Below are 13,491 nucleotides of genomic sequence, written 5' to 3'. Positions count from 1 at the left end.
AGAGCCTTCTCGGTGCAAAAGCGAACTTGGGTCAATGAAAATCCGGCCCGTTCGAATGGAGAGAGGATCGGGATTTGGGTTTGTGGTCGACGAGAAGCTTTGGTTCGGTCCCGCTTCGTTGCTGCGTTGCTTACCGCGGTATCGCGTAATACGCGCTCTCGATATCGTCTCTGACTGGCTTGGATTTGTTCGTCTAGCTTCCGTTCTCGCGCCAACTTTGCCTTGAACGAAATCCGTGACGACACGGAAGCTGCCGTGGAGTCTGCAACGGATTGATTGTCCGCCTGCGAGTCCGCGTCTTCGTATCCTTCTTCATAGCGCGGCCCGAAGATCTGCGCCCACGCAGCCTTCGTGTCAGCAGCAAACTCCGCGGTGAGTGAATCTAAGAAGCCCGATGGCTTTGCAGGCAAGGAAGCTGAGCTTTGCTGAGATGACAGCTCCGCTTCAACTGGTTCCACACTGTCAACATCTTCAGGTGCTGGAGTTTCATCTTGTGATCCAGCTTCTTCGGTAGTAGGTTGCTGTTCCGTGTTTGCTCCAACTGAGGCAGAAGGATCAGCGGGTGATTCAGGTTTTTCAACGGAGCGTACTTGATTTTCGTTCGCAAGGACAGCGGCAGCTTCACTAGATTCTACCACAACTTTCACCCCGTCGAGTTCTTCTGCTGGCTCCGATGGCAAGACTTCCTGAGCTGCAGCCGCCGCGGGGCCATCAGGAGTACCCGAGGCCGACGATTCATCTTGGTGAGCTACTTCACTGACATCGTTGCAATCTGCAGTTTCGGCTGCTCCGGGGTCAGCAACAGGCACAGCATCAAGAACCGGCTCGTGTTGAAACTGAGCTTCATCGCATTGCTCGGTCGAAGGAGACGCTAGTTGACCGATATCTGTCGCTGCTGGCGGCGACGTCGATTCAGCTTGGGACGCAACTTCAACACTTTGATTCGGTGAACGGGGTGCAGCTTCATCGATAGTTGGAGAGGCCTCATCAGGTTTCAACGAGGTTTGCTCAACCTCCGGGGTTGGCAATGCTTCCGAATTGCCTTCGTCACTCGTGGAAGTTGGTGTCTCCACCTCAACAGCATTGGCGTTGTCGCCATCGATTTTCGCGACTGCATCGGTGCTGGCCCCGCCTTCGTTGTTGTCTACCTCAGCGCTGGTCATCCATTCCTCGTTTTGCGTCGCAGTTCTGCTGCTTTACGGCGTGGGCACAGGAATCGCGCCAAACACCAAGGATAGAAGAGACCCCCCACTCTACAACCCGAAATACGTGAAGCCGTTTCGCGAAAACCACGAAGTCGAATACACTTGTTACTAGTAGTAAATGTATCGTCGCGTTAGCTAAATAATTACTGTGCGCTGGTTGTGAGTCACAACTTGTGACAGACACTCAACACGTCGAAATGGTTCACTTACTGCTTCACCATACCTCGTCTCTCTCTTCACTGTTTGTGCTCTGAAAGATTCCTCCTATACGGTTCATAGTTGTCGTCTGATATTCATTGCAATCAATTGATTGGCCTCCTTTAACCTTCGTCACTCCATCGGGGGCTCCGGGAACGGCTCGTTCGTGAGCAGGTAGCGCCAGATCAGCCAGCCGAAGCACTCGACGTGGAGCGTCACGCGGTGGCCGTTGCCGAACATGATCACCATGGATCCCGCCAGCGGTGGCGTGGACTTGGTGGTCCACGAAATGAAGTAGAGGTTGGAGGTCGGCGAGAAGGGCTGGATGTCGAACTCCGAGAAGCGGTCGCCCGGTGGCAGGCGGAATAGCCACGCCCAGAACGATCGAATCTTGCCCTTGTTGCGCATCCGCAGCGAAGTACGCCAGAAGTCCTTGATGCTCTCAATGCCGTAGTAGCAGCGCGAGGGCATCGACACGGCCAGCACCGAGTTCAGGTCCCAAATTGAGTCGGCGTCCAGAACAAAGTCCTTGGGCAGACTCTGCGTGAAAATCTCCTTGATCTTGAGCAAGATATCCATCTGAATGCCGCGCGTCAACGACGCGCGCTGCTCCTCGTCCAGCTCCGTGTTCTTCACGAGCATCTCGGACAGTGCCTGGTTTTCCGCAGCCAGCGACTCGGCTTTGTGCTGCAGATACTCGAGCTTCAAAGCTTGACGCTGTCGGCACTTCTTCACGGCTGCACGGTTGCGCTCGCGCTTCTGCTCGGACGAGTAGTTCATGCTCTTGCGACCGCAGCGGCGCTTGGGCTGCGAGTCCGAATCCTTTCCTTCCGAAGGCGATGCGACGGCGGCAGTGTCCACTGCGGATTTCTTCTTGGCTCTGGCCTTGGTAGTCTTCGCCGCTGCTCCCGGTACGTCGGTCGTTAACGTGGCTCCAGCAGCAGCGGCAGCAGGCGACGACGTCTCGTCAGATCGTGCTCGCTTCGCCTTGCGCTCGACGGGCAGACTCGGCCGTGGTCGGCCTAACTGGGCGCTGCTACTTTGCTGCAGGCCACGAACAACATCCGAGTCGTTACTTCTCACGCTGGGCGATAGGTTGGCGTAGTCGTTGTTCTGAGAGATGGCGGATCCTGTGGGGGTCGGCACCAGCTCCTCATACACCGCGCGGCTCTCAGGTCCACGGCGATCGCGCGGCAGGTCTGCATCGTGGAATGGCCGTCTAACAGCCAGCAAGGCGTTACTGTCACTGATGCGGTCGGCCGGCTGCGGTCTCCTCGGCATCAGCTGGTTGGGCCGCTGTCGCTGCTGAGGCGGCGGCTGCGCGTACTCGCGGCGTCGTGACATCGGCGCGGCTGAGGTGGGCGGCGTGTCCACTTCATCCGGATACATGTCCAGCATAGCTGACTCCAGCGGCAACTCGTCCATCCTGGCTCCAAACCCGGGGCTGTGGGTAGCTGGCGACGGCGCGTTGAAGCGTCGGTTCTGCATGAGTCTCGAGGCATGGGCCTCCTTCATGCCGCCGCCCGCGCGCATCCCGAAGGACTCGAGCGGCGACGACGTGGACACGCCCGGCGGCGGGGTGCTGCGCGGGATCCGGCGCGGCGGGTCGAAGGGCAGGTCGTCCATGGGGTCGCGGCCCCTCACGTCCCTCGTGTAGAGCTCGTGCTCCGGGTGGCTGGTCGCGCGTCGGTACATGTGCGTGGGGTCTCCGAACTCGCGCTGCATGGCTCTCTGGTACTGGCGCTGCTGGTGGTAGCGCTGCAGCTGGGCCTGGCTGTGGCGCGGCGGCTCCAGGTCGTAGCCCATCTGGAAGGCGCGCGCACGCGCGGCCTCGTAGTCGTCGGCCGAGTCCTGCAGCACGTCCAGGTCGAGCGGGGGGTCTCCCGGGAAGGCACGCGGCCCGCGCATGACGCCGCCGGCCTTGGGCGTTCTGGAGCGGAAGGCGCTTGAGTCTTCGTGGGCGGGCGACCCGTCGAAGGGCCAGTCGTTGAAGCCCAGCGGTGTCTGCGTCTCCAGCGCTGCGCCAACGTCAATAACAATAAATACTGAGTAACTTTACGAAACGACATAGAAACTATTAATTTCTCTCTCTGTCGATGAACGTACGCGGCGGCCAGCGGCGCGGCGCGGAGGGCGCGTGCGGAGGCGGCTCTCGGCCGGCCATGAGGGGGCGGCGGCTCTGGCTGGGGCGGCGCGGCACGGGCTGCAGCGTCTTGACCAGGTCGCTGGCGGACAGGAAGGCGTCGCCCGCGTCCTCGTCCGCGTCCGGGTCCGCGTCCCAGCGCGACAGGTGGCGGTCCGTTGTCGGCGGGGCGGCGCGGAAGCGGCCGGGCGAGTGCATCGATCGGCGGGAGGAAGCGAGGCGAGGGCAACGGGTTGCGGCTGTGGCTGTGGCTGGGATCCGAAGCGAGAATGGCGCTCCGTCGGGGAGTTACAAAAGATTACACGGCTCGCGCTTACTCAGCAGAGAGAAGGTGGTTATTCTTGCACCGCATGCGGTCTGGCGGCGGAGACGGCAATAAAAACGGAAACCTGATCGGGGGCATGAGGGCTATTATGGAATAGACATACAATATCAAGTGCACTGTCCCTTGTGAGAACTGATATTTGGAGATACTGAATGGATCGGGCTGGAGATGGGGAGAATGGGATCTGGGGATCGTATGCGTTGCCATAAGTTGAGTCCAGTTTTCTATGGGGCGGTAAAGACACGAATTCTAAAGCATCGCCGAAAACGGGCGCGTGTGAAGCTGAGGCGCTCGTTGCCGCTGTAAGTGAGCACTTGGCTTGGACATGCTGTGTTCTTGGCAGCGGGACAAAGCTCTCGTTCGCGGCCGCCGCGGCGCTGTCTTCGCTGTTGTCACCTATCGTCTCGTGACACGAGACAATCCATCGTGAAATCGCGTGATTCGCTTACACGTACAGCAGCTCTGACCTGGGGACAAGCCACTACAGACGCATCCCGGGTCCATTCCCTGTGGGCGTCTTTGCGAGGCGGCGCTTTCCATTACCTGGGACTTGGGGCGGTCGTCAGCGGCTGGGACGGGATGCTTGCTGGACGAGGCACCTCCCCCGCAGGCCAAGCTCGGTCAATTGAGCCGGGTGAGTCAAAAATGCAGGGCGGCATGCTATTGCACAGTTCGGCTCCAGCGACGCCACCGGCTGAAGCGCCGCGTGTGAATCGATGTCTGTAAACCCTTACTAAAGCGCTGGGCCCGCGATGTGGTTGCTGCTGTTCCTATGTCTCGCGCGGAAACCTGCTACAGTGTTACATTATTGTCGTACGGCCACGTTGAGTTAGTAGGTCCAAGCGTATTCTTCTTATTTTCGAGAACTAAAGGTTGACTCCCGGTGCGCATTCCTCTGTATTAGTCTTCACTGCAAGGGGGGTCACTTGGTAGGCGCACAGCAATCAGCGCGAGCAAACCACAGCAATCGAAACCGCCCACCCGCTCATTTACACGCGTAAATTGCACTTTGCCAACCTGCGGCTGAACTCAAGTTATACGCCGCGCACCACCTCGAGTGGAAATGCCAAAAAGGGTTTCTGGACCGAGGCGCGTGAAAAGTATTGCGTGACGGAAGTCCCGCGATCGACACAGAAGCATCGGCAGCGAAGGGCGTAGATAATAGTAGGTAAAGCAAGGAAGAGCAGTCTGTGGTCCACACGAATACCTACAGCAAGGCTCGAGGCAGGCAGGGCACACTACAGGTAGGCACACTAATTACACTTTCATGCCAAGACTCACCTTCGAGGTTGCATGGTCATGAAAGAGCAATACTGTAGGCCTCACACGCTGCGACGTTTTCCTGACGGCACAGCATGAGGCTTTGCTGTTGTGTTTCTAACATTTTGGAGAAAACATTACAATGAAATTGTTTTTCCCAGATTTGTTCGCAAACGGGCCTGAATCTCTCCAAACATCTAAAGACAGAGATGTTCCAGTCTGTGTGTGAAAGTCCGTGTGAAGCCATGGCGACAAAATTAGGGTGGTCCACATATCGTACTTAGACTGCCGAGCGAAGCGACGGCGGCCCCGTCGCCGAAGGCGACCCCAATACGATATTGCGGGGCCGCAGGACCCGCCCCAGCCTCTGAATTACTAACCTAACATTGCGAGTAGTGCAGCGAGCCGACGAGGCGAGCGGAACGGGTGCAAAACAACTAACTACAATATAAATTCTATCCGCCGCGCAGCGGCGGCGCTCGGCTAGTCTCTCCAAACATCTAAGACAGAGATCTGTACGTGTGTCCGTAAGTCCGTGTGAAGCCCGTGACAACATAATAAGGTGGTCCACATAATCGTACCTGAGCGAAGCGAAGGCGGCCCCGTCGCCGAAGGCGACCCCAATACGATATTGCGGGGCCGCAGGACCCGCCCCAGCCTCGGTATTTCTAACCTAACATAGCGAGTAGTGCAGCGAGCCGACGAGGCGAGCGGAACGGGTGCATAGCAACTAACAAATATATAAATTCTATCCGCCGCGTAGCGGTGGCGCTCGGCTAGTTCTCCGTCCTCTAACCGAGAATCCTGTCTGTCGGTCATCGCGTCACGCTTTCTGCCTATACAGCCTAGACCTGTCAATTAGTCTACTCTACCGCGGCCTTATTGCATACATTATTCACTCATGCCGCAGCCCACCAACAGGACGGGTGCCGCCTTCGCTACGCTCGGCAGCTTGGGTGGGCCGCCTTCGGCGTCCAAGGCTGTCTATGTACGATTATGTGGACCACCTTATTATGTTGTCACGGGCTTCACACGGACTTACGGACACACGTACAGATCTCTGTCTTAGATGTTTGGAGAGACTAGCCGAGCGCCACCGCTATGCGGCGGTAGTTATGTGGTTAGTTGCAGTAGAGTGGACCGCCCACCTCCGGTGGGCTTTATCCGGTTCAAATGCTTTTAATTTCGATTGTGTGCACGTAAAAAGTGTTGTGTTAGAAGTACTGTTACATAGTAGAGTTACGTAGCTGGCATTAGCTTAACCAATGTTTCCACGTTACAGTTACTGCAAATAGATCTATGTTGTTGTACGGTACGGTGCCGTAAAGCGTGTCCACATCGCCACGATTTATTAACCCGACTACAACGTCGTCTCGTAGTGCATATTTAAATAATTTGTATTTCGTGTAATGTGATCAAAAGAAACGTTGGCATAAGCTTCATGTCGTCGTGGTAGGGTGGCTTGATTTGATATATCTATGTACGATATGTTCACATAAGTCTGTGTACGTCTTGAATTACCAAGTGTATCACTACTATAGTTTTCTGTTAATTGGTTCGTAGGTGTAGCTATGCATTCTGTACCCGGGCAATTAGCCCAAATCACAATTAAAATGTCGCTATTCTTCTACTTAACATTCTACTTAGTGCCTCTGTTGTTATAAAACACCGTTTCCGTATTTTGCTATATCGTTTGGGCATTATCTCCGCTCCAAAAAAATGTATTCAGCTCCGGGCTACGTTAGCTTCTACGTGGATCGCTTCAAAACTCAGGAATTCACCAGTTTCTTGTTCTACTACACACCGAAGATTAGCATTTTAGTGTACCACGTTCTACTACACGGCGAACGTTAGCATTTTAGTGTACCACCTGCAGTACAATAGCTAAGATTTTAAAAGTATGAAGTTCGCACCCCGAAACTATGCACGTTTCCGTTATGCTGATTCCGTTTCCTGAATGTATATCCGTCCAATAACACGGTTATTGAAGGAATCTCAGCGTAAACTATGATAAGAATCTCCCGCTCAGTGAATGTCAGAATACATGTATCTTCGACCCCACTAACGCATTATCCTACCGCTACACACTGTACCTGCAATATATAAACGGGCTTCAGCCAATGTAGCTATATGCCCTCGTAACATGAACACTAAGCACCGAAAGTATTACAGTAAAAGTGTTCTGCACGTGTTAGTAATAATCTGTGCACTCCTTCCACTACGTGTACTCGCACTGGTATCGCTTACTTCCCGCTGTTATCACTTACTGCACACTGGTTTCGCTTACTACACCATACTACCACTTACTACGCGTTGCTATCGCATACTACGTACTGTTATCGCTTACTACGCTCGTGACAGTTACTTTTACAGCAAACCTCGTTAGGGCTATTATTCTAAGTAGAAGTGCGGGCCCAGCTATCGCTGCTACGCCGTGGGCCAAATTTAATTAATATCAGATGGTCCGAAAAGTATTAGGCAGCGGGGGTGATACATGTTTATCGCCCCCGTTCCGCTCGCTTCGTCGGCTCGCTGCACTACTCGCAGCGTTATTAGTAACTTTGAAGTTGGGCGGGCCCTGCGGCCCGCTACAATGCGCGCGGATGCCGCCTCCGCTGCGCTCGGCAGCGTTGGGGTGGGGCGTCCAAGGCTGTCTATGTACGATTATGTGGACCACCTTTAAACTGGACAACCGGCTTCACACGGACTTTCACACGGACAGATAGATCTCTCTATTAGTTGTTGTAGACTAGCGCTCTGGGCGCCCGCTACGCGGACGCTAGGGCTTGATTTGTTAGATTGCCCGCCTCCACTTCGCTGCGGCGGGTAAGTCTTGACGCATTTGGAGTTTACCTACTTATCTACTCAGTCAAACGTTTATATAATTACGTGTATAATTATTTGTGTACTCACTTGCTTTTTCTCAGATTGGTAACATGTATTTGAGTTAATTATGTGTCTCAAATATCTCGCGATACACTATGTTTTGTGTGTGAACATTCCCTTCCTCGTCGATTGCCTCCGGGTCCACTGCAATCTTGATCGCCTTCCTTGATGTAACTCTCGACAGCGCCACGTAGAGTTGTCCGTGAGCAAAGACGGGTGACTCTAAGTAAATTTCCACGTGATGGATAGACTGTCCTTGGGCCTTGTTAATAGTCATCGCGAAAGCTGGTACAACTGGAAATTGCTTGCGCTTGAGCTTGAACGGGAACTCTATCGTCATTTTCTGTGTAGAAGATGATCCGCGGAATGAAGACCTTTTTCCCCTTTCCCCTTGAAAGGTCCCGACATTACAATTGCTTCGATGCTTTTCTCGCGCAGAGACAACACGCGAAGCCGTGTTCCGTTGCACAATCCAGCATCGCTGTTCAGGTTTCGAATCATGATGATGGGAGCGCCAACCTTTAGAACTATCCTGTGCGGGGGGATGCCAGAAAAGTTTAGCGAGTTTAAGAACTCTTGCTCAAACATATTCGGGTCCGCAACTCCCTCCAGCGAATCATTGGAGAGATACTCCCTTGTGTCTCCCGAAAGACGCCCAGACACCATGTCATTGATACGCCTGACACTTGCGTTCGTAGGTGCTAGAATGGCTCGTTCAACGAAGTACTCATCTGGTAAGTTATTGTTTTCTACGCCTGGGTAGATAGCGTCAATAAGAGCGTTGACATTACGCTCTCGGCGACTGTCATCTGGGTCCTCTGTGTCTTCATGATCCTCTGGCGGTAGAAGATTAAAGTTGGGCGGCGCCCCCATCTCGTCACTCTCTTTTGTTTCTTCATCAACCACTGACGATGATTCGGTTTTTCCCGGTATGATGCACATATCGCGTGGAAGGCAAATATCGTTTTCACCGATTTTCGAGTTGACTGGATAGTGGCCCTCGCCTATCTGGAGTAAGAAACCAGAGAATTCGGCTAACTCGGCTGCGCTGACCTGGTCAGGAGCTGTCCTCACACGCACGTTCTCCGTTAGCCGCACTTGACGCAAATGCCCCCAGAGTGGTGAAGATTTGAAACAGGCCTTCACTGTCTCGGCCCTCGTAGCGTCCTTCAGGACTGGCAAAATCTGGTGATGATCTCCACTGAACACCATCACCTTTCCTCCAAACGGCTCAGCCTCATTATGCATGATATCGCGAAATGTTCTATCCACAGCCTCAAAGCACGCGCGGTTCATCATTGGTGCCTCGTCCCAAATGATCAGACTTGACTCTCTAACCATTCTCGCTTTAGCACTCTGCCAGGATAGACTGCAGGTTGCAAACTCGGACAACTTGAGCGGAATTCGAAGCGTCGAGTGGGCTGTGTGGCCCCCTGTCAAAAGTGTAGCGGCAATACCACTGGAAGCCACAGCAATTGCAACCTTGCGTTGCAAGCGAACATGAGCAAGTATCTGCTCCAACAGGAACGACTTGCCAGTACCACCCGGCCCATCCACAAAAAATAGTTTCTGCCTTTGTACCGGATGATGCACCGCTTCAATCACTTGGTCGAAGACTTCCTTCTGGTTCTCGTTCATTCGATCAGCTAGCATAGCGGTCTCTTCGAGATCACTTGTGCTATACGCGTCGAGTTCATGGTGGATGATATCAACCGGCCGAGCATCTTGTTCATCAACCTCCGCCGCGACATCGCTGTAGAACGACAAATCAGGAAGACCGTAGTTTTCGAGTGTCTTTCCGTTTGAATCTAGGTATTTGGCCACATCCAGCAAGGCTTTGTACTCAGCCATCCTTAGGCGAAAGTCCACCTCGCGTTCAATGTTTTTTCCGCATCATAATGCTCGATCTGCCGAACAATATCCTCGGACATTTGCACCTTGAAGTTGTCCCAAAGTTCTCTGGCGTTGCGCGGCAGCGAATACACCAGGATATTTTAAATAGCTGCCTCAGTTCATTAGCCATCTTGAACAATGCCGACTCCGCCAGACAGTCTTGTCACTCTTGGTCGTTTTCCAAGTACCCTGCAGCTGCAGCCGCCTCTTGATAAGTGGAATACAAATGACCATTAATCCTTCGGAGGTCCTCGAGAGATTTAGGAGACCGCCTGTGACACAACAAAAGTCGCAGGTAAAACCTGTCCGGATCTTGAGGTGACACATGCACCATGCGTCCCAGCGAAGCCACGTATTGTTTATACGGTTGCCAGTGCTTTCTGCCCTCGGTAACCCAGCGGTATTTTGTAGGGACGTCTTTGTACAGAAGATCGGCCGTTCCAATGGGGTCGTTTGTACACAACTTGAAAAATGCAGTTAGCATCGTATTGACGCCAGTCCGCACCAAGTTTCGCAGTTGTCGATTCGTCGCGTGCTGTCGATATGCAACCAAGCTCATACCCTCCAAGTGAACGGGTAAGTTCACAACTGAGTGCGTAGACCCTTGAGTTGGATGTTCAAACAGCCGCATACAGGCTTCAACAGGCGAAATGTAGCGCCCGAGCAAATACTGAAGAATCTCGTTGGCTTGAATCTCTTCTCCTTTAATAGTGATCGTGTTCATATCCGAGCCCTTGTACACGTACTTGTAGATGTACTTGACAGTCCTGTTTGTCGAACAGACTTCGACGTTGATGTGGCAATTGTATTTCTGCGATATAAATGGGTTGTATGGCACAATCCATTGGTTGATCGTCGCACTGTCCCACACTTTACCTTTGTGGACCACAAACCCACCGGAACGGCGTTTCCGACGGTATCCAGGACTCTTATCCTGGACCATGGTCGTTATCTCGGTAAGGGGCTTGGGGAACTTCTAAGAGCACCTACCGTTCTTCATGCAGGGGCAGTTCAGATTCTGTCTTCCACATGGACCGTGCATCATACTTGAGATCACCGTTTCGTAAAGTTCGGGGTGCTTCTCCTTATCAGGGAGCTCTGTCGACACTAATCGGTCCCCGTCTTTTGCGGACACGGGTCTATCTTCAGGTCGCAGAATTAGCAAAAGGTGCGACAGAGCTAAGTCTTAGTACGGCGGCGGGTGCCAGCTGCAATCTTTCTTATCCTAAAAAGGCGTTTAAAACACCCCTGATTAAGGATGGTAACGGGTTTAAAGCTGAAAGCCACAGTACTACAGTATAATCATGCCAAATAATTAAATCGGACACTCATACAAAGTAGTAATGTTGTGGATTCAGAGCGACTGTACGGCGGCTGCGCCGTCCGTGGGTGTCTCGGCGCGGAGTGGGCCGTCTCGTAGGTATGGCGGCCTACTGCAACATCCCACGGACTCTTGAATAGGTGTCCCTAAGAACGCCTAATAAGCACCAGTCTACCCCTAATTCCGTACTATAAACCCTCGACTGCCATGAAGGTACCAGTTATCCCAACAGGCGGAACTCCCGAAACCGTAAAGTAGTTTATTTATGTATGGACATGCAGTACTCACTGTTGTGTGTGTCCGCTGCCGCTGCAGTTCGCAACTCGCTTCTCTACGCCAGGCGCCCTCCGCTCGCTGCCTCGGTCCGTCCGTCCGCCGCGCGCCAACTTTCAAATGGGGGATGTGATAATCACGCCCGCTAAAGTCCGACCGGCTGCGTGTAAGTCCAAATTTTAGCGTGATTGTGGCTATTTTTGTAATTTCGTAGATAGTTAAAAAGCCTGTTCCAGTCGACTTGATGAGTGAATAATGTATGCTATAAGGCCGCGGTAGCGTAGTCTAATTGACAGGTCTAGGCTGTAGCGGCGGAAAGCGTGACGCGATGACCGACAGACAGGATTCTCGGTTAGAGGACGGAGAATTATCACATCCCCCATTTGAAAGTTGGCGCGCGGCGGACGGACGGACCGAGGCAGCGAGCGGAGGGCGCCTGGCGTAGAGAAGCGAGTGGCGAACTGCAGCGGCAGCGGACACACACAACAGTGAGTACTGCATGTCCATACATAAATAAACTACTTTACGGTTTCGGGAGTTCCGCCTGTTGGGATAACTGGTACCTTCATGGCAGTCGAGGGTTTATAGTACGGAATTAGGGGTAGACTGGTGCTTATTAGGCGTTCTTAGGGACACCTATTCAAGAGTCCGTGGGATGTTGCAGTAGGCCGCCATACCTACGAGACGGCCCACTCCGCGCCGAGACACCCACGGACGGCGCAGCCGCCGTACAGTCGCTCTGAATCCACAACATTACTACTTTGTATGAGTGTCCGATTTAATTATTTGGCATGATTATACTGTAGTACTGTGGCTTTCAGCTTTAAACCCGTTACCATCCTTAATCAGGGGTGTTTTAAACGCCTTTTTAGGATAAGAAAGATTGCAGCTGGCACCCGCCGCCGTACTAAGACTTAGCTCTGTCGCACCTTTTGCTAATTCTGCGACCTGAAGATAGACCCGTGTCCGCAAAAGACGGGGACCGATTAGTGTCGACAGAGCTCCCTGATAAGGAGAAGCACCCCGAACTTTACGAAACGGTGATCTCAAGTATGATGCACGGTCCATGTGGAAGACAGAATCTGAACTGCCCCTGCATGAAGAACGGTAGGTGCTCTTAGAAGTTCCCCAAGCCCCTTACCGAGATAACGACCATGGTCCAGGATAAGAGTCCTGGATACCGTCGGAAACGCCGTTCCGGTGGGTTTGTGGTCCACAAAGGTAAAGTGTGGGACAGTGCGACGATCAACCAATGGATTGTGCCATACAACCCATTTATATCGCAGAAATACAATTGCCACATCAACGTCGAAGTCTGTTCGACAAACAGGACTGTCAAGTACATCTACAAGTACGTGTACAAGGGCTCGGATATGAACACGATCACTATTAAAGGAGAAGAGATTCAAGCCAACGAGATTCTTCAGTATTTGCTCGGGCGCTACATTTCGCCTGTTGAAGCCTGTATGCGGCTGTTTGAACATCCAACTCAAGGGTCTACGCACTCAGTTGTGAACTTACCCGTTCACTTGGAGGGTATGAGCTTGGTTGCATATCGACAGCACGCGACGAATCGACAACTGCGAAACTTGGTGCGGACTAGCGTCAATACGATGCTAACTGCATTTTTCAAGTTGTGTACAAACGACCCCATTGGAACGGCCGATCTTCTGTACAAAGACGTCCCTACAAAATACCGCTGGGTTACCGAGGGCAGAAAGCACTGGCAACCGTATAAACAATACGTGGCTTCGCTGGGACGCATGGTGCATGTGTCACCTCAAGATCCGGACAGGTTTTACCTGCGACTTTTGTTGTGTCACAGGCGGTCTCCTAAATCTCTCGAGGACCTCCGAAGGATTAATGGTCATTTGTATTCCACTTATCAAGAGGCGGCTGCAGCTGCAGGGTACTTGGAAAACGACCAAGAGTGACAAGACTGTCTGGCGGAGTCGGCATTGTTCAAGATGGCTAATGAACTGAGGCA

The 13,491-nt window shown here is 52.9% G+C and overlaps 1 protein-coding gene across 1 annotated transcript; it reads right to left on the bottom strand.

The window, feature by feature from the left end:
• Positions 1 to 1,315: 1,315 nt before the first annotated feature.
• PHYSODRAFT_350551 (hypothetical protein) lies at positions 1,316 to 3,744 on the bottom strand (the record flags this gene model as incomplete). Its single annotated transcript, XM_009524852.1, has 2 exons — positions 1,316 to 3,413; positions 3,541 to 3,744. 2 exons carry the CDS (start codon positions 3,742 to 3,744, stop codon positions 1,536 to 1,538), a joined length of 2,082 nt encoding a protein of 693 aa, XP_009523147.1. The 3' UTR covers positions 1,316 to 1,535.
• Positions 3,745 to 13,491: the final 9,747 nt, after the last annotated feature.

The sequence above is a fragment of the Phytophthora sojae genome, assembly GCF_000149755.1.
Source record: "Phytophthora sojae unplaced genomic scaffold PHYSOscaffold_3, whole genome shotgun sequence".
Taxonomy (NCBI): Eukaryota; Oomycota; class Peronosporomycetes; order Peronosporales; family Peronosporaceae; genus Phytophthora; species Phytophthora sojae.
Note: the sequence above shows the minus strand (reverse complement) of the source record. Positions and strands in the feature narration are given on the sequence as shown.